The 20,867-nt window shown below is 53.3% G+C and overlaps 2 protein-coding genes across 5 annotated transcripts in view; both read right to left on the bottom strand.

The window, feature by feature from the left end:
• Nucleotides 1-2,363: 2,363 nt before the first annotated feature.
• LOC113197724 (apolipoprotein L3-like) lies at nt 2,364-8,796 on the bottom strand. Of its 2 annotated transcripts, XM_026410215.2 has the most exons (4): nt 8,101-8,796; nt 7,335-7,425; nt 4,517-4,640; nt 2,364-3,354 (listed from the first exon to the last, which is right to left on the bottom strand). In XM_026410215.2, exons 2-4 carry the CDS (start codon nt 7,363-7,365, stop codon nt 2,478-2,480), a joined length of 1,032 nt encoding a protein of 343 aa, XP_026266000.2. In that variant the 5' UTR covers nt 7,366-7,425; nt 8,101-8,796; the 3' UTR covers nt 2,364-2,477. The 2 variants fall into 2 exon arrangements, with proteins under 2 accessions (XP_026266000.2, XP_077655002.1); XM_077798876.1 differs by lacking the exon at nt 8,101-8,796 and having other exon boundaries at nt 7,335-7,831.
• Nucleotides 8,797-18,211: 9,415 nt separating this feature from the next.
• The window catches only part of Myh9 (myosin heavy chain 9), an 81,875-nt gene continuing 79,219 nt past the window's right edge, over nt 18,212-20,867 (bottom strand). For all 3 annotated transcript variants that reach the window (XM_026410190.2, XM_077798721.1, XM_077798722.1), the window contains exons 40-41: nt 20,605-20,777; nt 18,212-19,626 (exon numbers count right to left, since the gene is read on the bottom strand). In XM_026410190.2, coding sequence (XP_026265975.1) covers nt 19,509-19,626; nt 20,605-20,777 — 291 coding nt within the window. In that variant the 3' untranslated portion in view covers nt 18,212-19,508. The remainder of the gene's footprint in view (nt 19,627-20,604; nt 20,778-20,867) is intronic.

Raw genomic sequence — 20,867 nt, 5'->3', positions numbered from 1 at the left:
ACCTCGTGTGCTGCATGTCAGTCCAGGCCCAGAGGCGGGATGGAGGGAGCACCTACGCTCAGCCTGAGTCAGACACGCCTGAGCTTCCTTCCCCAGGTGACCCAGCAGGGCCTGCAGGACAGTAAGAGCCAGTGAGTGAGGCCATGGAGGACCTGCTCCCTGAGGCCCTGAGGGAAGGCTCATGGGGAAGGGAAGCCTCTGGATGGAGGCTCAGACCCTGGGAAACAGATCCGGGATCCCGGTAGTGGAAAGACGTGAGTGCCGTTGGGATAGAAGATATTCTTTATTCAGAGACGTCAGCAGCCCCCACTCTCCACTTCCAGCTCCAGCATTTAGCCCATGACTCCTTCCATAGGTCTTTTTTTTTTTGTGGGGGAGCACCAGGGATTGAACTCAGGGCACTCCACCACCGAGCCACACTCCCAGCCCTATTGTGTACTTTATTTAGAGACAACATCTCCCTGAGTTGCCCTGAGTCACTTAGCGCCTCACCATTGCTGAGGCTGGCTTTGAACTGGAGATCCTCCTGCCTCAGCCTCCCCAGCCGCTGGGATTACAGGCGTGGGCCACTGTGCCTGCTTCCATAGGCTTTTTTTATGTGCAGGGCAAACAGAGAAGGCACACGGGCAACGGGTTACATAAGTGAGGGCATGCTCGCAAGCATGGTTGCAGACTAAAAATAACTCGCTGGAAGCCACAGCAAGGGAGTCTTGACTATCGCCATTTGGAGCCTGCAACAGGAAGTCAGGCACACAGAGCCCAGGTGAGCCAATGAGTCCACCCACAAAGGTTCAGCACATCAGGGTGCAGGCCCAGGCCGACCTGACGGCCAACTTGAGTTATAATTGCTATGATTTCCCTGGAGTAAACGTGGCTGTCTCCCCTGCACAGTTTCCTGGCACACTGTAGATAAACCATTAGAGCGGTCTGTAGGATTTACTACCAGATTCCATCAGTGCTGGGAATGTGCCTGATGTCTTTGACGTTGGCTTGAGATAAAACCAGGTTCGTTCTGGCTTGGATGAAGCCACTCGCATCCTGACCACTATATACATAAGCCCCTTCCCTCTGACCCAGGTGGTGGGGATCTACTGGTCTTTCTGCTACCCTTGACCACACTTCTGTCCAGAAAACCCCCCAAAAGATTACCCTCTGTAATCCCGGATCTTCTGACTCTTCCTTTGGCCAGGGCACCTTTGACCTATGGCCATCAGTTCTTTTACATCAATTTTCCTGGATCAATCATATAATATTTATTGAACCACAGAATACAGAACACGAACTGGAAAGAGCCGGATGGATCTGGGATGTCCTCTTGTCCAGCACCTCCTTCCCAAAGTCATGAGGAAACGGAGGCTCAGGGAGGCTGTGTCTTGACCCCAAGCTGGCTGATCGAGAGACACTACAGGATTCCTTAACCCACTCCTCGAATCTGGTCTCACTCATCCCCTGGACCCCCAGATCAACCATATGACAATACTGCGTTTGGAGGTTCCTTGGGCATTCCCTGGTCCCTCAGTGCACCCTGGCCCTAGTGAAGCCTGGCCACCTGCACTTCACCCATTCTGCTGTCAACACCACCACCACCATCACCACCATCATTACTGTCACTATCAAGAAGTCCCTGCCTGCTGGGTGTGGTGGCACATGCCTGTCATCCCAGCGGTTCGGGAGGCTGAGGCAGGAGGATCGCAAGTTCAAAGCCAGTCTCAGCAATGGCAAGGCCCTAAGCCACTCAGTGAGACCCTGTGTCTAAATAAAATACAAAATAGGGCTGGGATGTGGCTCTGGGGTCGAGGGCCCCTGAGTTCAATCCCCAGTACACACCTCCACCAAAAAAAAATAAAAAAGTCCCTGCCTTCCTGAGATAAACTAAGGGTGAACAGATCCTGGAAAGACGAGGCCAGAGTCCACCAGGGAAAGCCTGTTGCTGGATGTGGGGCTCTGGGAGGGGCAGTGTTGGAGCTGCTGTCCCTCCCCCGCTGCGGCCAACTGGCTTTCCTGGTGTCTCCCTGCCTGTTGCTGCCCACCTCCTCTCTGTTCACAGCCCCCGCACTTATTCTTTCTCTTTTGAGATGGAATCTCACCCTGCTGCCCAGGCTGGCCTCGTCCTCCTGGCTCAAGCCAAGCCATCCTCCCACCTCAGCCTCCCGAGCAGCGGGGGCTGTAGGTATGTGTCACCACACCTGGCTTCCTATGTATTCTTTAGTCCAAGATAAACTCTTCCTGTTCCCTGCACATTCTTGTCCCCTCTTGTCCCTGATTTCAGACTCTGGGTTCCTGCCTTCTTCTTGACCCACTTGCTGTCAGTATTAACCCCTGTCTTGCTGTGCTCAGCCACAGGAATGCCAGACGCCTTGACACTCAGTTTCAAAGACTTTATTTCTGTCTCTCTCCCACATAATAAAACAGCCCCATGCAGGCATCCCTCTGTCCAGCACGTGTCCCCTGATCTCCGTGCTGCTTGAGGAGAGGTGTCATGGCGACGGGTCCAGCTGCAGCCTCTCGTGGGTCTGGGTGAGCTCTTGCAGCTTCTCCTCCAGCTCCTGAGCCTTCTGCCTCAGCTCTTGAGCCGACTCTGCCTTTGCCCCCTCATGCAAATGCGTCGACGTTTTCACGAGGTCGATCACGTCCATCAGAAGGAAGATGCCTGCGGTGGCTGCACCCATGATCCGGGCCCCTTTGGTCATGGCCAGAGCAGTGCCTCCAAAGGCTCTCTGTACCTGCTTGCCACTTCGGACTGAGATTCTCCCGGTCGTCATGAGGCGCCGGGCACTGGATACTAAGCGGGGGTTGGCTTTGGCCAGCTTGATGGCCCGGATGTGCTTCCCAATGTCGCCCAGTACTTGGATGAAGTTCTTGGTCAACGAAATGGCCTTGGGTGCATTTTGGCCTACGATCTGGGCAACGGCCTTTGCGTTGCTCGCGTTCTCTGACACGAGGCTGCTGGCTTCTTCTGTAGCGGACACAGTGCTTGAATGCTCGACGATGCTAGTGGAGACACTTGTCACAGCAGCGGCTATTCCCAGCCCCACCCCAGTGGCCGAGAGGGCCAGACTGACTCCTGCCGTCACAGGTGCCAGGGCCAGGCCTAGGATGGTGAGGACTCCAGAGGCGGCACCGGTGGAGTTGGCCACCACGTGGGAGATGGTGCAGTCCTTGTGCACCTTGTCAACCCTGTCTGCCAGGGCGCGGAGCTTCTCTATGCGCTCCTCCAGCTCCGCTTTCACCTGCGGAAACTCTTGCAGGAACCTCTCCCTGTCCTGCATGTGGGTTTGGAGCATGTCCTTGTCCTCCAGGGCCATGTCTCCTCTAAGCTTATTCAGAGCCTCGTGCAGCGCATCTGCTTCCTCCCTGGAAGAGTCAAGGTCAGTGACTAAGAGAGGCCGTTGGCTCGCCTGTCAATGGGCTCAGTAAGCTGTGTCCTGCATGAGCCTCAGAGCCTTTACTATAAATCAAGTGAAAAGGAATTTTACTGATGTACAGCATTTTTCTTCCAATGCTAATCATGTTTGGAACATCATAGTTACTTTGTGGTCCTTAATAAGGTGGTGCATGTGTGAAAGTCATCTCAAGATGCTCTTCAGTGGTAGGCATTTGAAAAAGCACCTTCTGACTCAAGGTCAGTGGCGTCACTACCAAACTATTTGTAGAGCAGGTGCTCTGTATCTGAACAAAGAGAACTGGGAAATAAACAAACAAGGCCCCTTAATTCAGAGAATGCTAGTGTGCAGGGAAGACTCAGCTTGCTCCAGAGAAGGCTTCCCTTTGTCCTCAGCTATGGGGAAGCGATCTGTGGGCCCCTGGAATGTCCTCCTGCTAGGAATAGCTTTGTTTGCCTGGACTCTCTGGCCTCAAGACCATACAGGTGAGCGTCCCTGATCCAACAATCTAAACCTGAAATGCTCCCAAATCTGCAACCTTTTGAGCACTCTCATGATGATACAAGTAGAAAGTGGATCACCTGACCTCATGGGATGGGTCACAGTCAAAACGCAGGCCTTGCTAAAAATGTTAAATAAAATCACCATCAGGCTGCACACGTAAGGTATAGAGAAGAAACTGACTTTCACATTTAGACTTGGGTCCCATTCCCAAGATATCTAATTATATATCTGTGAATATTTCAAAATCCAAAAACAAACAAAAAAATCCAGGGCCGGGCCCAGGGGTGCACACCCATAATACTAATGGCTCCGGAGGCAGAGGCAGGAGGATCATGAGTTCAAAGCCAGCCTCAGCAGTTTAGTGAGATGCTAAGCAACTCTGTGAGACCCAGTCTCAAATAAAATACAAAATTGGGCTGGGGATGGGGCTCAGCTCAATCCCTATAACCGCCCCACCCTGGAAAAATATCCAGGATCTGAAACACTTTTGGTTCCAAGCATTAAAGGATGCTTAACTTAACAATGTGACCTCGATGGGAGCTGCTGTGCTATCTCTGACCTCCAGAGGAACTGGAGGCTAAAGCCAGGAGAGGACAGGGCAAAAGGGGGGAGCTCCCGACCGCAGCTACCTGGACAGATCAGCCTCAGCCACGAGGCTCTCCCAGGCCTCTTTGGTCAGCAGGAGATCCAGGTCCTCTCTGCTCACTGCGCCCTGCAAATACTCAATGGCCTCCTCAGTGAGGCTCTTGCTGTCTGTGGGGAGAGGAAAGCACGGTTAGGGGACAGTGGGCCAGAGCGGAAATAGCGTCCTGGCTGCTGCCACATGGGGTACTTTTTTTTGCAGTGCTGGGATCACACACAGGACCTTGCACCTGCGAGGCAAGCACTGCACCACTGAGCTACACCCAGGTCCCCATGGGGTATATCTGTGGAGTCGCTGGCGCTGTAGACTGAACCATGTCCCCAGCTTCATAAGTTAAAGCCCTAACTCCCAGTGACTGTGTTTGGCGATAGGACTTTCAAGGAAGTGAAGTCATTAAGATGGAACTGTTCACAGGGGCGGGCCTCATCGATAGGCTTGGTGTCCTTAGAAGAAGCGCACAGGACCCCAGATCTTCCCCCAGCCCTGTGTCAAGGAGAGGCCATGTGGACCCCTGAGAAGCAGCCTCCACAGGCCAGGAAGAGAGGCCTCACCAGAAACCTGCAGCGTGGCCTCTGGCCTCCAGGACTGTGAGAGGTAAGTGGCTTTGGCTTCAGCTGCTCAGCCTGGGGCATTCTGTGACAGGAGCCCAAGAAGACTACAGTTCAGGGAAGTGCCCTGGTGCTCTGCAGAGAGACAAAGTGTTCTTGGCCCTGGGCAGCCTTTCTGGCTGGACAGTGGAATGTTCTGGTGACAGCTTCCAGCTGCCCTATGCCTGCTGCACGTCAAATACTGTTCATGGTGTTTTCAAAACAGAGTTTCAGCCGAGAGCAGTGGTGCACACCTGTCATCCCTGCAGCTCGGGAGGCTGAGGCAGGAGGATCTCGAGTCCAAAGCCAGCCTCAGCAAAAGCAAGGTGCGAAGCAACTCAGGGAGACCCTATCTCTAAATAAAATACAAAATAGGGCTGGGGACGCAGCTCAGTGGCAGGACGCCCTGGGTTCCATTCCCAGTACTGAGGAAAAAAAAAATCTGGTGATTTCTGCATTCTACACTATAGTATAACTGTTGTAGTGACACCCCCATGCCACAGGAAACCTTAACTAAACTTCTCCACACATCTTCACCACGGCTGATTTTAGGACTATCAGCAAAAGAGTCTCTGCAAAAGAGTCCAATGGAGGTAAACTTTCTGTTTTCCTGTTGCTCTATTTCACTTGGCCACGGGCCTGGACGCCCCTTTACTTTTTTTTCACAAACATTTATCTGGTATAGTAATTTGTGGAAGTGTGTTTGCAAAAGTAAAATATGATAATAAAAAGATCCTTTAACAAGGCCCTGGCCGTGAGCGGGGATTCACAGAGATGTCTACATTCCTAAAATGAGAAGTTACAACTGGGCTCCGTGGTAACAGCGGGCAGGGGGAGGAAAGAGAGTGAAGAAGCTCCCCCGTTCTCAGGTGTGGTCCTTGAAGGGTTAACTTGCCCAGAACAGTGAGAGAAAAAGCTGCTTTGATGTGAACTTCTGCAGACTGTGAGCTTCTGAGCCCCCCCCTTACACACTGGGTATAAAACTCTGAAACTCCCTGAACTCGGGGTTCAGGGGATTGACTGGTTACAGCAAAAGCTGTGCCCCCTGAACCTGGCTGCAGCCAAACAAAACTGTCTCCTGCTGTCTTGGGTGCCCTGCCTCGTCTGTCCCTACATTACTCTGGGCTTTTTTAAAATCTAAAGATAATGTCACACACTATGGAAGGAAACCAGCATGCAGTGAGGATTCCTCTGTTTTTTGAGGACCCCCAGGACTGGCAGTGGGGGGACTCTTCAGGAGGGTGCCGAGCCGGGGGGCTGGCCCCTCCACTTTGATCCTTGTGCTTTCTCCCTGTCCTGGGCTCCCCAGTGACACCAGCAGCCCAGGCCTGCCCAGGGGCCTCAGGCCTCCTTGGAGCCCCCCCCCCCCCTCCCGGAGGCCTCTACTTGAAGCACCATTTGCTCTGACTTGGCTACAAGGAAATGGAGGAAGGGGACGGAAACGGTTCTGAGAAAACGAGACTCAGGAAGAGCCCACTGAGGTGGGGGTGGACGGTGGCTCTATTCTGGTTTGAGTTTCAGATTTTCCTTTGATCAGGGTCAGCCTTTGCCCTAGGCAGCCCCCTGGTTAGACGCACGGGGGTGTCTAGTGCCGGGCAGGGACCCTCACACAGGCCACCTGGGATGGTCAGGTTCCAGGCCCAGGGGCGAGAAGGACAGTCAGGGAGGACCTGCTGTGTGGCAGGTGCTGGCCCAGGCCACGTAGCACTTATATCAGATCCTCACAACAAGGAAACAGTGTAACAGTGGCCTCCTGTTACGGGGGAGGGGAGGGGAGGGGAGGGGAGGAGCTCAGGGTGACACAGATGGGAGGTGGCCAGGGTCACGATGGGGTCGAGTTCCGTGACATTCTGGGTGGCCCCTCCTGCTGACCCATGCAGAGCTGGGTGCAGGACCAGAGCTGGAGGGCGCAGCCCCTCATGGGTGAGGCCCAGGTCAGCCAGCAGCAGGGGAGGAGAGGGCAGGACCCCGGGCCCTGTCCACCCCTCTCCAGGCTCCGTCCCTGCCCCACCTGAGCTGGTGGGTGGAGGGAGAGGGGGGCAGAGTGTCCAGCCTCCTGAGGAGAGGGCAGGGACCCCCCAGGCCCAGGCCGGTGGGGGCACCCCTTGTCCCTGGGGCTCCCTCCCTGACCCCCCTGCAGGCCAACTCCCTGTGAAGGAGCCACCCCGGTTCTGGGTCTTCAGCAAGAACCAGCTAGAGAGGAGGAAGCCAGGCTACCTGGGCAGGCCTCGCCGGGGTCTGGGTCCATGGTCCAGCGGCCGGTCACGTCTCTGAGAGGTTTTCCTTACAGCTGCGAGCGGCGTCCAGGCTGAAGGGGAGGAGGAGGCACATGGAGGGGTGGGACACAGGCCAGCTGTGGGCCAGCTGTGGCAAAGGGGCCTGCCTCCTACGGCAGCAGAGGCCAAGTGGACCCAGAGTGTTCTCTGCCTCCTGGGCTCTGCGGCTACTATTTAAAGAAAGTCACTTTGCTCCAGCTCCCTCTGCCCTGGCTCCCTGGCCGAGGCAGAGGCCACTTGTCCTGTTAAGGACAGGATAAGACAAGACGAGGCGGTGGCCTTGGAGAGACGACGGAATCCACGCACAGAAGATAAACCAGAAGGAACCTTCTGGCAATTACCCGGGCTGGGAACTTCTGTGCTTCCCAAGGAAAGGGCCCTCCTGGCCTCCTCCACACGCTGGACACCTCAGATTTCCCAAAGAGACGGGGCACCGCTGACAGCACCTTCCCTCTGGGGTCCCCTGGCCATGGAGCCCGGGCTGCACCCGAGGGAACCTCATGAACTCTGAGCAGGTCCCCACCCTCTCTTCTGCTGAAGGGGACAGGGGAGTGTCAGACCCCGCGGGCTCTGCTTCTGCTTCACTGTTGGACCTGGGACTGATTCCCGACCTGCCCAGAGCTCATCTGTAAAATGGGCACAATGACCCTCCTCTTACAGAGCTATGGGGAGGACCAGGAAACGGGGCCATCATACCCCCGACTTACCAAGGAGTCTTCTCCTGGCTGAGCTCACTCCCGACCCAGCTGTCCTCCGCTGTGGGGATGCAGTCGCAGAGTGTGCCTCTGGGTAGTGACACATCCTCTGGGCCCCGGAAAGGGAAACCGAAACCGAAAGCTGCAAACTTTGAGCTGCTCCTGTGCAAACAGGGACCCACTGCCAGCCAGCCTCCGCCCTCGGTCCTACCCACCTCCTCACTGACTCACTTTGAGGGCAGCCCTGCCCGCCCTTCCTCACCCCCAGCATGGCTGTCCACCCCTTCACAGTCTCCCCCATGCCCCGGATGCTACTGCATCCCTCCTGCATCGCTGCTGCTGAATGTCTCGCCACAAGGCCTCAGGACATCGGCTTACCTGGGCTCTTCTGCCCAGAGCACCTGCTTCTACCACCTGGAAATATCCTGCTCATTCATCCTTCAAAACCCAAACCTGACACCGCTTCCTCCGAGAAGCCCTCCAGCTTCCTCCCTGGGAGAGTCCCCTGCCCCTTCCTACCAGGGCACATTTCAGAGAAGGGACAAAGTTCACTGCTTGGCCACAAAGCCATCGGTGGCAAAAGGGCTGGGAGAAGGACTGGACCCCAGAAGCAACCTGATCCTTCCATCAAGTTTGTTTCATCTGGGCAAATGTCACTCATGGCCATTCCCCACCCCCACCAGCTTTAGAGGGAGGGGCAGCAGGTGACTACCCAGGAGCTAGTTTACATTGCATTCACTTCTCCATTTTTTTTTTTTTTTTTTAGAGAGAGAGAGAGAGAGAGAGAGAGAGAGAGAGAGAGAATTTTTCGGCGGACACAACATCTTTGTTTGTATGTGGTGCTGAGCCTTTACTTCTCCATTTGATTGTAGATTTATTTGTTTAGCCACTGAGTCACATCCCAACCCTATTTATATTTTACTTTGAAGACAGGTCCTCACTAAGTTGCTGAGGCTGCTTTGGAACTTGGGATCCTCCTGCCTCAGCCTCCCGAGCCACTGGGATTACAGGCGTGTGCCACTGTGCCTGGCGGGAGTTTTGTAATCATTCCCTAAAGATTTAAAAATTTTCTCACTTTAAAAATAGACATATAAAATTGTACATACTTATGGGGGTGTGTGATGTGACTGTTTTGCAGGTGAGGACACAGAGGCAACTGTATCTGGCAACTCAGAGGAGGAGCCAAGACTCCGGCTGCATTTGACATGTTGACATTTGAAAGCTGTGACCACTCTTCCTTGCTTAAGGTTTTTTTTTTTTTTTTTTTTTTTTTTGATAAGGACTTGAATCAGTTATAAAGAAAGAACACACACACACACACACACACACACACACACACGTGTATATATATGGCTGGGGGTGTGGCTCAGTGATTAAGCACCCCTGGATCAGTCCCCAGTACCAAAAAAGGAAAAAAAGAAAGAAAGAAAAGAAATTTTACAACTCCACAAAATTACCAATTTAAAAACAAAGGCTCTGAATAGACTTTTTTCAAAGAACATATACAAATAGCCAATAAATGCATGAAAAGTTGTTCAATATTGTCATTCATTGGGGGTATGAAAAAGAAAACCACCAGGATAATACACTACTTCACCCCCACAGGTATGGCTAGAATAAAAAAAGATAGATAATAGCAAGTGTTGGTGAAATTAGAACTCTCATACATTGCTGGAAGAAATGCAAGGTGTGCTATTTTGCAAAACAGTTTGGCAATTCCTAAATAAAGTTAAAAATAGAGTTACCATTTGGCTCAGCAATTTTGACACTATCTGCAAAATATATTTTATTCATTTAAATAAAATGTATAAATACATTTTATATTGAAATGACGATATTATTTGCAATTAGACTGAGATAAGTTTAAAAATATATATAGTTAACCCTAAATAGACAATTAAAAACATAAGATGAAAGATTAAATCTAATGAGTCAATCATGGAGCTAAAAATAGAATCACTTGGGAGAAAAACAATCAATTCCAAAGAAGACAGAAGAGAACAAAGGGCAGATGGGACAAACAGTAAGAAAATTTGATCATATGTACAATTACATTAAATATAAACGGCCTAAATACTCAGTTGAACATCAGACTGGACAAGGAAGAGATGCTCAGTGCACCAGCTGTCAGCTCACTGTCTCTTAGCTCTAGATCCTCCCTTCACTGACGGTGGCTCTGAGTTAACATTACTTTTTAGTCATTGTTTTCCCTGTAAACTCCTTTCCTTTCTTATCAGCATGACTAGCTCGCCAGCCACACAAAATCACGGTGAGATACACAGCCAAATAAATACTGGCTCAGATCTAGGGTTGAGGACCAGGTCAAAGGAGGCCGTAGGAGCTGCAGCCCTGCCCTGATCCAACCAGAGTGTGGAATTCTCTGGAGCAGTCATGGCTGGCCGACCAGTCTCATGGTGAAGCAGTGGGGAGGGAGCTGCAGATTCACTTTGAGGAGGGAAGTAGGGGGTCTCTTCCCTCCAGGGACACAAGCAGCAATCACCCCACCTGGAGAGCCTACAGATCTGCTATAAACCAGCTCAACTTGACTGGGGGCATCACAAGAAAAGTCACCCAGCTGTCTGTAGCTCCAGAATTGAGAACTAAGGCAAAACCCCCTTTGGTCCACAAGGATCTCAGTGTTATGGTCTGAATTAATCAATACAATTAATAAGTTATAGGTTTTAGATCAGGATTAAAAAATAGAGATTGATAAAATAGTAAGTAGAGCCATAGTGACTCTATCTTTATGGTTCCCACATGAAACTGTTATATAAGCTGTTTTTAAATTTTTTAAAAAATTTTGTAGTTGTAGATGGATAGCATGCCTTTATTTTTAATTTTATTTTTATGTGGTGCTGAGGATTGAACCCAGTGCCTCACACGTTCAAGGCAAGCGCTCTGCCACTGAGCTATAGCCCCAGCCCTGTTATTAAAAATTATTTTTTTAAAAAATTGTTTTTCTGTGCTTCGTCCACCTTCAAGTGAACCTGAACCGGGGTGAACGACCGCAGTGAGCTGGAACCCAGGATGCAGTCGGCCGGCTGCTCTGCCGACTGCTCTTTCAGTCCTGGGACCCTGCTTGCTGGCGATTTCCAGCTTCGCAGACAGCCTGCACCTTCTGTCAGAAGCCATTTGGGCATGGCAGAACGTCCCTGGCCAGGATGATAGACATAAAATAGAATTCTCTCGTTTGTTTCCAATTTGGACTTGGTGTGCTTTCTGAGCGGTCGCCCCTAACACTCGGCGCACCGGGAAGGCCGCCCAGGTTCCCAGGGAAGCGGCCCGGCAACGGCTCCGGTTTCAGTTCCAGGTGGACCAGCATCACCTAGTGGAAAGCCGCCTCGGCCACCCCACCCTGTCCCGCCCCTGGAGGGTGGACGTGGCTCAGACCAGCTGGACACTCTGAGTTGGTTGTTCCAGAAGAGGGAACTCCCTCTCTGTCATTCCCCCTTTTTCTAGGGACCAGGGGATTGCGTTCCACGCTGACCGTGCCTGAAGACCTCATGAGAAGTCGAAGGGGCAGTTACTGGGCCTGGCCACTTGTGGCCACACCTCACCCCAAGGACATTCCTGTTTCTTTCCTCAGATGGGGAAAATCAGGCCTCAAGCGATGGTCAACTTCAGGAAAAGTTTAGAACTAAATGTGATGGTGAAATCAAACTTGCAATCTTAAATATTTTTGTGTTGAAGTCAAGACAAGTGAATGTTTGATTTTAATGTATATGCAAAGTTCAAGAGCATCTGACGGCCGGGCGCGGTGGTGCAGGCCTGTCATCTCAGCAGCTCAGGAGGCTGAGGCAGGAGGCTCTTGAGTTCAAAGCCAGCCACAGCAAAAGCCAGGTGCTAAGCAACTCCGTGAGACCCGGTCTCTAAATAAAATGAAAAATAGGACTGGGGATGTGGCTCGGTGGTGGAGTGCTCCTGAGTTCAATCCCTGGTACTCAAAACAAAATAAAAAAAGAGCATCTGATGCATTTTCAGAGTGAACAGAGAAGTCTGGGGATTCTGATTTAAAATAGGAAATTTGTAACCCTAGTGACTCAGGAGGCTGAGGCAGGAGGATCACAGGTCAAGGCCAGCTGGGCAACTTAGAGAGACCCCCACCTCAAAATTTAAAAATAAATAAATAAATAAATATAAAAAGGACGGGGGGTGTAGTGCAGTGGGAAAGTGCCCTGGGTTCGATTCCCAGTCTCCCCCCACAAAAAAAACTCCAACCTTTTAAAGAAGAAAATAACGGCACGGAGCCCTTTACAGTTTTCGAAGCGTGTCCACACACATCCTCGTAAACGCTCCGGCGACCGCCTGTGATGAAAGCACTGATCACGCTTGTTTCCCAGAGGAGGAAGCTGAGCCTCAGTCAGCCCAGAGAAGTTCAGCAAAAAATGCAGGGCTGGGATCCTCTCCAGGTCGTTCTGGATCCTGTTCTTTGTTTTCTGATCCAGATGGTTCCCCAAAGAGAGAAAATCCTCCGCGCTCTCAAGGGCTCTGAAAATGTGATTTTCTTCCCTAACTCTCCCTGCTGGCTTGAGATGAGTCACGAAACTTGAAATACCACTAGAATGGTCCAGAGCCCACCTGGCCTGTGGCTGGTGGCCGCGGGGAGCTGGGTCTGGCTGGGCCCCCAATGGTCAACGGCCCCTGACGCCAAGTGTCCGCCCGCTCCCCACGTCCAGGGCTTGGAGGAGCTGCTCGAGACGTTCCCCAGATTTTGCTTCGTAGCTTGGTTTCCCTGCTTGTGGAACGAGGCCGCCGGAGCATTTCCCTGAAGGCAGTACTGGGAGATGATGTGAGAGAGGGTGGTGACAACCCTAGGCCTGCAGTAGGTGCTCAATAAACAAGAATCAACATCCTCCCAACGTGCCTGGTGCACGCTCCCTCTGTGTGCCAGGGCCATCTCAGAGCTGTAACTGTGGCTGCGAAAAGGCACCCAGCAGGTCCCTCCTGGCCTCTCCTTCCACCCGCTGCAGAGCCAGGACCCCATTAGAAGCCCCAAACGTGGTGCCCCTCAGGGGCAGCAGCTCCAGGTACACCCTGTCCCTGTCCCTTGGCTTTCTGCGGGAGAGACCTGACCACCACTTCCAGCTCCCTGCCCGGTGCTTCCTCTGACCCTGACTCCTCTGTCCTTTGCAGGATGTGCTCTCTGAATCCCTCGGCACCTCTCTCGGTGGCTTCTGGTTTTAATAGCATGAAACAATTGAGACCCGCCTCACCTAACGCCCACTGAGAGCGGTTTTCAGTATATTCACCGCGTTGCACCGACATCCCCACAGCCGGTGCAGGACACCCTCAGGGAAAGCCCTACCTGTCAGCACCCGGAGCAGCTCTTCCGCCTCCTCCCCACCCGCCCGGGCTCCACAACTCCTTGGCTCTCATTTCCTGAAGAAGAGTGTTCCCAGTGGGCAGAGGGTGGGAGGGGACACAGTCCAGGGGGCTGTGGGGGGTGGGAGGGGACACAGTCCAGGCTGTCTGAGCAGGCTGGCCTGGCCTAGTCTGGGCACGGAGTCTAGGATACCTGAAGAGGTCACTTGTGGACAGGTCAGGGTGTAGAGATCCCCTGGATGGCGGAGAGGCCCCGGAGAAGCCAATGTCAAAGCCACAGACGGTCACGGTCAACCCAAAAGGTCTGGGCAGGAAGGCGGAGGTCAGACAGAGCAAGAGGACTCCGTGGCAGGGAGGAGACGCAGCCTCGAGGTGGTCCTTGTGAGGTGGCCAGGAGGCTCGCCCGGGCACCCCCCCGTCAGCCCATCGGCTCGACAACCCCCGGGCATGCTGAACCGGGCACCAGGGCCCAAGATGCCAGGCAGTTTGGGGGTTGCCGACTTCTCTCCCAAGGTCGACCAGGAGTCGGCCGTTGTTGGCCTGCCACCCTGCGAGGCTTCCCTCCGCACAAAAGCTGCCCAGATCCAGATAGTCCAGCCTCGGGGAGGACCGGAGAGGGCCCAGAGCCCAAGAACTGTAAGGATGAGACCTAGAGGTGTGTCCCCTCCTGCCCCTGAGCTGCTGCCTTGATCTTAGAAAGGAGACTCAGCAGCTCCCGCGGTTCAGAGAATAAAGGAGGGAGTAAGAAGGATTAAAATGGCCAGTCTGTGTTCTCAGTACTGAAGGGGAAAAATCCAATTGTCATTTAAAAATTTTTATTTTACCACCATAATTTTTTTTTTTTTTTAAAAAAGAGGATAACAAATTGGTGACAATTTCTTCTATAGTCATCAATGCAGAAATTCAGTGGCATCACTTGGGGAGAAACATAAAACGTTACCTGGTCGCTGTTTAATTTTTTTGGGGGGTGTGCAGGGATGGAACCCAAGGTCTCATGCACACTAGGCAAGTGCTCTACCACTAAGCTTCATCCCCAGCCCTGAAATTTATTCTTCAAAAAGTATAGAACAGAGCTGGGCACAGTGGCGCACACCTGTAATCCCAGCAGCTTGGGAGGCTGAGGCAGGAGGATCGTGAGTTCAAAGCCAGCCTCAGTACCAGCGAGGCGCTAAGCCACTGAGACCCTGTCTCTAAATAAAATACAAAATAGGGCTGGGATGTGGCTCAGTGGTCGGGTGCCCCTGAGTTCCATCCCTGGTACTGAAAATAAAAATAAAAATAAAAAATAGAATAAAATTCAGAACATATGGAACATTTTGCTTTCCATCTTCCTAGATCTATTCCCATTTAGCCATTTTAAAACCTTAATAAGAAATTTGTAGAGAATCAGATGTGACTGCGTTACTATTACTATCCTTGATGGAGTCTGCCTGCAAACGGGATATTCTGTCAAGGTATAGACAGGTAACAGCGGACATGCTTGGAAACGGGGTGTCGGCTGTCCTTGGGAGGACTTGCCTGCAAATGGGATGTTCTGCCAAGTGGGCTAGGAGGGCGCTGAGAAAAATTTATTATCTGTTCTTAACAAGAGCAGAGCTCTGCATGCTCCAGGCCGAGAGTAGATTAGCCATGAGAAGCGGGTCACTTCTGATTAGAAAGTAAAACTTCTGTGTGGTGTGTTTAATTAGCTGAAGGACCTGATTTATTGCTGTTGGAAGGCTGCCTTCTTGGTTCACAATACTATAAAAAGATGGCTTGAACACAATAAAGGACTTTTTTTTTTTCTGCTGCTGCTTTGCTTGCTCTGCTGCTTCTTTCTTCCTCACGTTGACCTGCAAGTGAACTACTGCAACATTTGGCGTAGTCGGCAGGATCTAGCACTGAAAGGGTAAGCACCCCGGGTTAAGAAAACGAAAGGGGGACTTTCGGGATTCACAAAAAACCCAAAGGGTATCGCCCCGGGTTGAAAGGACTTTAGGGGACTTTCAGAACTAACAAAATATCGAAAGGTATGGCCCCGGGTTGAGAGACAATTTAGGGGACTTTCAGAACTAACATGGGAAACTCCCAGTCCTTAAAGGAACACTATGTGGAGTTACTACAAGGATCATTGGATTCCACAGGTGTGAAAACATCTCATGAGAGACTCAAGGAGTTATTCAAAATTATAGAATGTCATTGTCACTGGCTCCAGTATCAAACCAAGGTCCAGTTAAATTTAGGGGAATGGAAATTGACCAGACCCGCCACATCCCCTTTCTCTAAATGCCCAGTTGACCTGCGCAGCAGAGCTGTGAGAGGGCAGATGCGATTCTGTCACTCCTTTTTTGAATTCCTTGGTGGTGCCCGAGCAGTCACTGATGGCCCCTGTCACCCCAAAGGCGCCAAAGCCAGAGAACAAAGAAAGAAATTCTGGACTTTGGGGCTCACAGTCACATTGTAGGTAGAAGATCTGGAATTATTTGGAAAAACAAGCAACCAGGCAGAACTGGAGAGGAGGTCTCTAACGTCACCAATGACCAGGTGGGAAGGTGACAGCTCAGGGGACGCCAAGTGAGGGTGGGAGACCACTCGGGACCGCGTGAGGCCTTCAGGACTCTGCGGATACGGTTCGAGTGTCCCCAGGGCTCATGTGCTGGGAGCTTGGTCCTCAGTGTGACAGTGTTGGGAGGTGAGGGACTTCCAAAGGAGGGGCCCAGTGGGAGGGGCAGGACCAGCCCCACCTCGAACTCGTCTCCCAAGGATCTCTCTCAGGCACTACCGCTGATGTGCCCTGAGGTGACCCAGTCAGGCGCCCAGCCATGGACCCTCCTGGTCACACTTTCAGCTTCCAAAACTGGGAGCTAAGTAAACTTCATTTCTTTATAAGTTACCCAGTCTCAGATATTTTGTTACAGTAACAGAAACAGGACTAATATAAGCAGTGAAATAAAGAAGATCATGTGCTGGGAGACCCTGCTGGGAAGAGGGGCAGCGTTAGCACACCTATTGGGTTCTACCCAGGTCATAGGGAAGGATGGAGCCAGGACCACTTGTACACAAGGATCTTGGGGTCAGTAGCTCCTGAGCTTTCGGAGCACCCCTGTTTCCCAGGGAGGATGGGTCAGGCAACCCTTGGACTGCCCACCTGTTGCAGGCAAAGGTGAACACTTGGTCCAGTTGAGAAATCAAGAATCCAGGGATGAAGCCCCACCTGGGAGGGCCAGAAGATGAAGGGGGAAGAGGGCAGGAGGGCTGGCCAACACTGCTGCTGTGGGATCGCGACACCATATTTAACATGAATAATTGGATGGGAATACGCAATATCAGCTCCATCTCAATCATTTCAAGTATAATACTGGGACGTGTGGTGTAGGAAATATTTTGTCTCCAAGATACAATAAAGTCAAAACTTGGAAATGACTAAAATTACATTTTACAGTTCGCTTTGCAGTTGTTAACGTAGCCACACTGTCATCTCGCTTCCCCTGCACCCGGTGAATCAATAGGGCAGCCACAGGATCTTGCAGGAACGACTGAGATTTGCTGGTAGGGAAGTAGTCAATGATGTCCCCCTGTGTCCATGTCCTTATCACTGGAATCTGTGAATATGACCTGACTTGGAAATAGGTCTTTGCAGATCCTTTGAGCATCCTGGATTACTTGGTTTGGGTAGGCCCTAAATCCAGTGACAAGTGTCCTTAGACAGAGGAGAGGTGTACAGGGAGGAGGAGGAGCCATATGAAGACAGAGGCAGAGTGATGGGGCCACAAGCCAAGGAATGTGTGGAGCTACTAGAAGACGCAGGAGGGATTCTCCTCCAGAGACACCACCTTGATTTTGAACTTCAGAATGAATTTTTGCTGGAAGTCACCACACTTGTGGCTCATCTGCTACAGCAGCCAAGGAAAGGAATACGCCCGTTCTGTGAACAGCCAAGTGAGGTCTGGAGAGGTGAAGCAAGATGCTCAGGGCTGGAGCAAGGACCCACTCGGGGTCTTCCACATAGGAGAGGCCCCGTTCTCCACTGCACCAGGTTCTTGGTCCCTGGTGTGCATTGGAACCCCCTGGGGAGCTGGTCATGTCCCAGGCATTGGGCCCAACATGAGCTTGAGACAGCAAGGATGTGCACTGTTGCTAGGTTGGAGACCCCACTGACACGAGCCAGCCTGCATCCTCTAGACGCATCCTTCATAGTTAGAACGATAAACAGCTACTACAAAGACAAGCTAGAGAGAAACGGACACCCCTCGATAGAGTCCAAACACGTAACACTAAAGGAAACCCTGTGGTAGGACTGACCAGAGTCGTGATGAGACAGAAAAGATGGACTAGGGCATGGGTGTAAGATTCGACCTCTCGTCTCCCCTTTCCACTGGGAACCCTGACTAAGCGACATGAGGGGTCCTGGCTGGCATCTAGGTCTCTGGCCGGCTCTGTGCTTTCCTCCTCTCTGTGCAGCGGCCTGTGCCTTCTTCACCCGCGTGCGTGCGCTGGGCTGTCAGTGGGCACCGTTCAGCACATGCTGCATGCAAGGTGCCTCCTTCCTGAAGTCTCGCGTCCCCACCCCCCACAGCTCCACCACCCAGCCACCGCCCTTCTCCCTGGCAAGAGAAAGATGACCCCACTGGGGACCCCAGTTCCCCTGGCTGCGCAGGCCCCGGGCTGGCGTCGAGGGTGGAACAGTAAAGGGTTTCTTGGGACGCGAGCCTGAGGACTTCCAGGCTCAGAGCCCTCGCAGCCCGACGGGCGCATGTTCTCCGGAACCACACAGCGCAGGCCCTGCAGGCCACCCGCGCTCGCAGAGGACTCCACACACGGCTCGTAGCACATGGTACTCTTTATTGTGACGCTCAGTGGCGAACATCTGTAAACCAGCTTACTGTAGTGGTGGCAGCCGTGACACATGCTAAGGCACTTTCGTTATAGAAAAGGGTGCTCCCCGAGAGTGCTGCTCACTCCGTGGTGACAGCAACTGGGACCTGAATTCAGCGCTTTCTAGGCATCCAGAGAGCTTCATGGTGGCGGGGTTTCTTTCCTTTCAAAAGAACGCCTCCTGCCTCAAGCGAGTCTAAGTGCAGCATTGACAAACAGGAACAGGAGCAGACTCGGCAGCCAGTGTCGACCAGGGGACAGCTACTCTTCTAAACACGGTTCCCAAGGAAAGGCAGTGATAAGGACTCGGCATTTTATCATTTATTAAAAGAAGGGAAAAAGAAAACCTTTTTTTTTTTCTTTCAAAAATCTCTGCAGGTGGCTGAGTTGAAGCTGCTGAGTCAGCAGTGCAGGTGCGCTACCCTCGGGCCCAGTCCTGGAGCAGGCACCCGGCCACAGAGGGCCACCAGCCCTCTCTGATCCTCTGGCTGCAAGACTTGGGATAAGTCCCTTAACCATTAAATATATTTGGTCCCCAAGAATGATGGGAGAAGCCACGGGAAGGCTGCTGGACTTCAGAGTGGCCCAGACACCCTGGCTGCTGGGCCCCGACAGCCTCGCTGTGCAGGGACAGGATGCCCTGGCCAAGGAGGGGAGGGGGCATTGCACTTGAGACCCTTTAGAATCAGGAAGGGGGCAGTGAGCACGGTGCCGCCCAAAGGGGGTGGGAGGAACGGCGCTGCCCCCAGCATTCTGTGCCCTGCACAGAGGTGGCACTCCTGGGCCACTCGGGGGAGGTGTGAGGTTACCGCGTGTGATTGCCAACAGCAGAGAGGGAGGAGGAGGGGAGAGCTGGTGGCAGGGCGGGGGACGGGAGGGCGACACACCTCTAGGGTGTCAAGCTATCAAAACTCCTTTAGTCTGAAGAAAAATAGATTCATAGAAAATTCTAGGGCCCAACCCGGGGCCTGCCCTCACCTCACCGTCTGTGCTTGTAGGCAAGAGAGGGTGGAGACCTGCTGGTCACTTGTTCCCCGGGCCTGGGCCTGGCCCTGACTCTTTGGTATCAGATTCGAGGGTGGGAGGGGAGCTGGGGCTGCAGCAGAGGAAGCCAGCGCCCTTGACAAGGCTGGGTGGGTGGGGTCGCGGTCACAGCAGTCCTGAGGTGGGGTGCCGCGGGGTCTGGGAGGGGGAGGCGGAATCCTCTGTCCGTCCGGCTCGGGCAGCGGGCAGGAGGAAGCGGCCTACTCAGCAGGCTTGGCCTCGGCCCCGTCGGCCTTGCCATCCAGCTCCTCGTCCGAGCAGTCGCCAGTGCCTTTCCGGGCCATTCGACGGGGCACAACGAACGGCAGGTCCCCACGCCTGTGGACGGAAGCAGAGGGTCAGTGGCGCCCAGTGGGGGGTGGCCTGGCACGGTGAGCACATTTCACAGGTGTCTTCAGGAGACACTGGGCGCTCCCTGGGGCAGCAGTGCTGAGCCTGGGGAGCCACTGACTGGGTGGGACAGGGACAGACTCAAGGAAGCAGTGGGTCCTGCAAACCATTCATGTCCCAGACATGGTGACACAAAGCGCTGGCATTGACGGTTCAGGAAACAGGACAGAAGCCGCTCAGGTCACTTTCCCTGGCAGCCGCCTCCCTGCTCGAGCTTCGGTCACCCAGGCAGTGGCTGGGGGTGGCTCAGGGGCAGAGCGTTTGCCTGGCATGTGAGGCCCTGGGCAGTGCCCTAGGACCCTCAGGCAGGACCTCTGCCCAGGGCAGGTGGCACCAAGAAACCCAGGACAACTACTCACAGGGACCCAAAGTCGGGCTTCTTTGATCAAATCAGAAAATTCAAGTGAAATATTGACAACAAAGCCCAGTCTTATTATTACGTCCCCACCCCCACCCCGCAAAAAAACAGGTCCCTGTGAAGAGGTCAACAATGAGGACCTGGGAAGGAATGATCCCCAGGGGCCAGCAGGCACCCTCTGGAACTTTCCCACAATGGCTCACTTGCAGGTAACCCCAGGTGCTAACGTGCTGACGCAGCTCTGTGGCACAGAGTTCGCCCAACGAGCGCGAGGCCCCAGGCTCCATCCTCAGCAACACCCCCCACCCGCCTTCGAGTGTGCCCCAGCCCTGGAGCTGCAGGACAGGCTGCCAGGGAACAGGTGGCCCAGGCCCCACGGGCAGGGAGAGCCCAGCAAAGGCCGCTGCTCTGGGATGGGCAACCTCTGGGGTCTGCCACCAAGCACCCTGCTCCTGGGCTCTATGACCAGGCTTATAAGGAGGTCACCCCCTGAACAGGCCAGCTCTGGAAGGACAGACTAGGACGCAGGGCGGGCAGCCTGAGCTCACCTGAGCTTGTTCTTCAGGGAGCTGACCTCACGGTTCATGGCGTCCGCGGTCTCTGTGGCGTCCTCTAGCTCACGCTGCAGCTTCCGGCGTGAGGCGTTGGCCCTCTGGGCCTCCTCCTCGGCCTCCTCCAGCTGCCGCTTGAGCTGCTTCAGACGAGTGGACGCCTTGTCCGCCTGCAGGGAGAGGTGGCAGCCCTGGTTAGGGGCTGTGGGCAGGAGAGGGGGCGGCCCTGGCGGGGGCTGTGGGTAGGGACAGGTGACCGC

The sequence above is a fragment of the Urocitellus parryii genome, chromosome 5, assembly GCF_045843805.1.
Source record: "Urocitellus parryii isolate mUroPar1 chromosome 5, mUroPar1.hap1, whole genome shotgun sequence".
NCBI classification, from domain to species: Eukaryota; Metazoa; Chordata; class Mammalia; order Rodentia; family Sciuridae; genus Urocitellus; species Urocitellus parryii.
Note: the sequence above shows the minus strand (reverse complement) of the source record. Positions and strands in the feature narration are given on the sequence as shown.

Bases quoted from the DNA above. Each gene is read 5' to 3' on its own strand.
- LOC113197724 (XM_026410215.2), bottom strand. From the start codon at position 7,365: ATGGACCCAGACCCCGGCGAGGCCTGCCCAG. The intron at 4,641-7,334 runs GTAGCCTGGCTT...CTCTCCCCACAG, and splicing joins CCCCGGCGAGGCCTGCCCAG to ACAGCAAGAGCCTCACTGAG. The intron at 3,355-4,516 runs GTAGCTGCGGTC...TGACTCTTCCAG, and splicing joins GCTGAGGCTGATCTGTCCAG to GGAGGAAGCAGATGCGCTGC.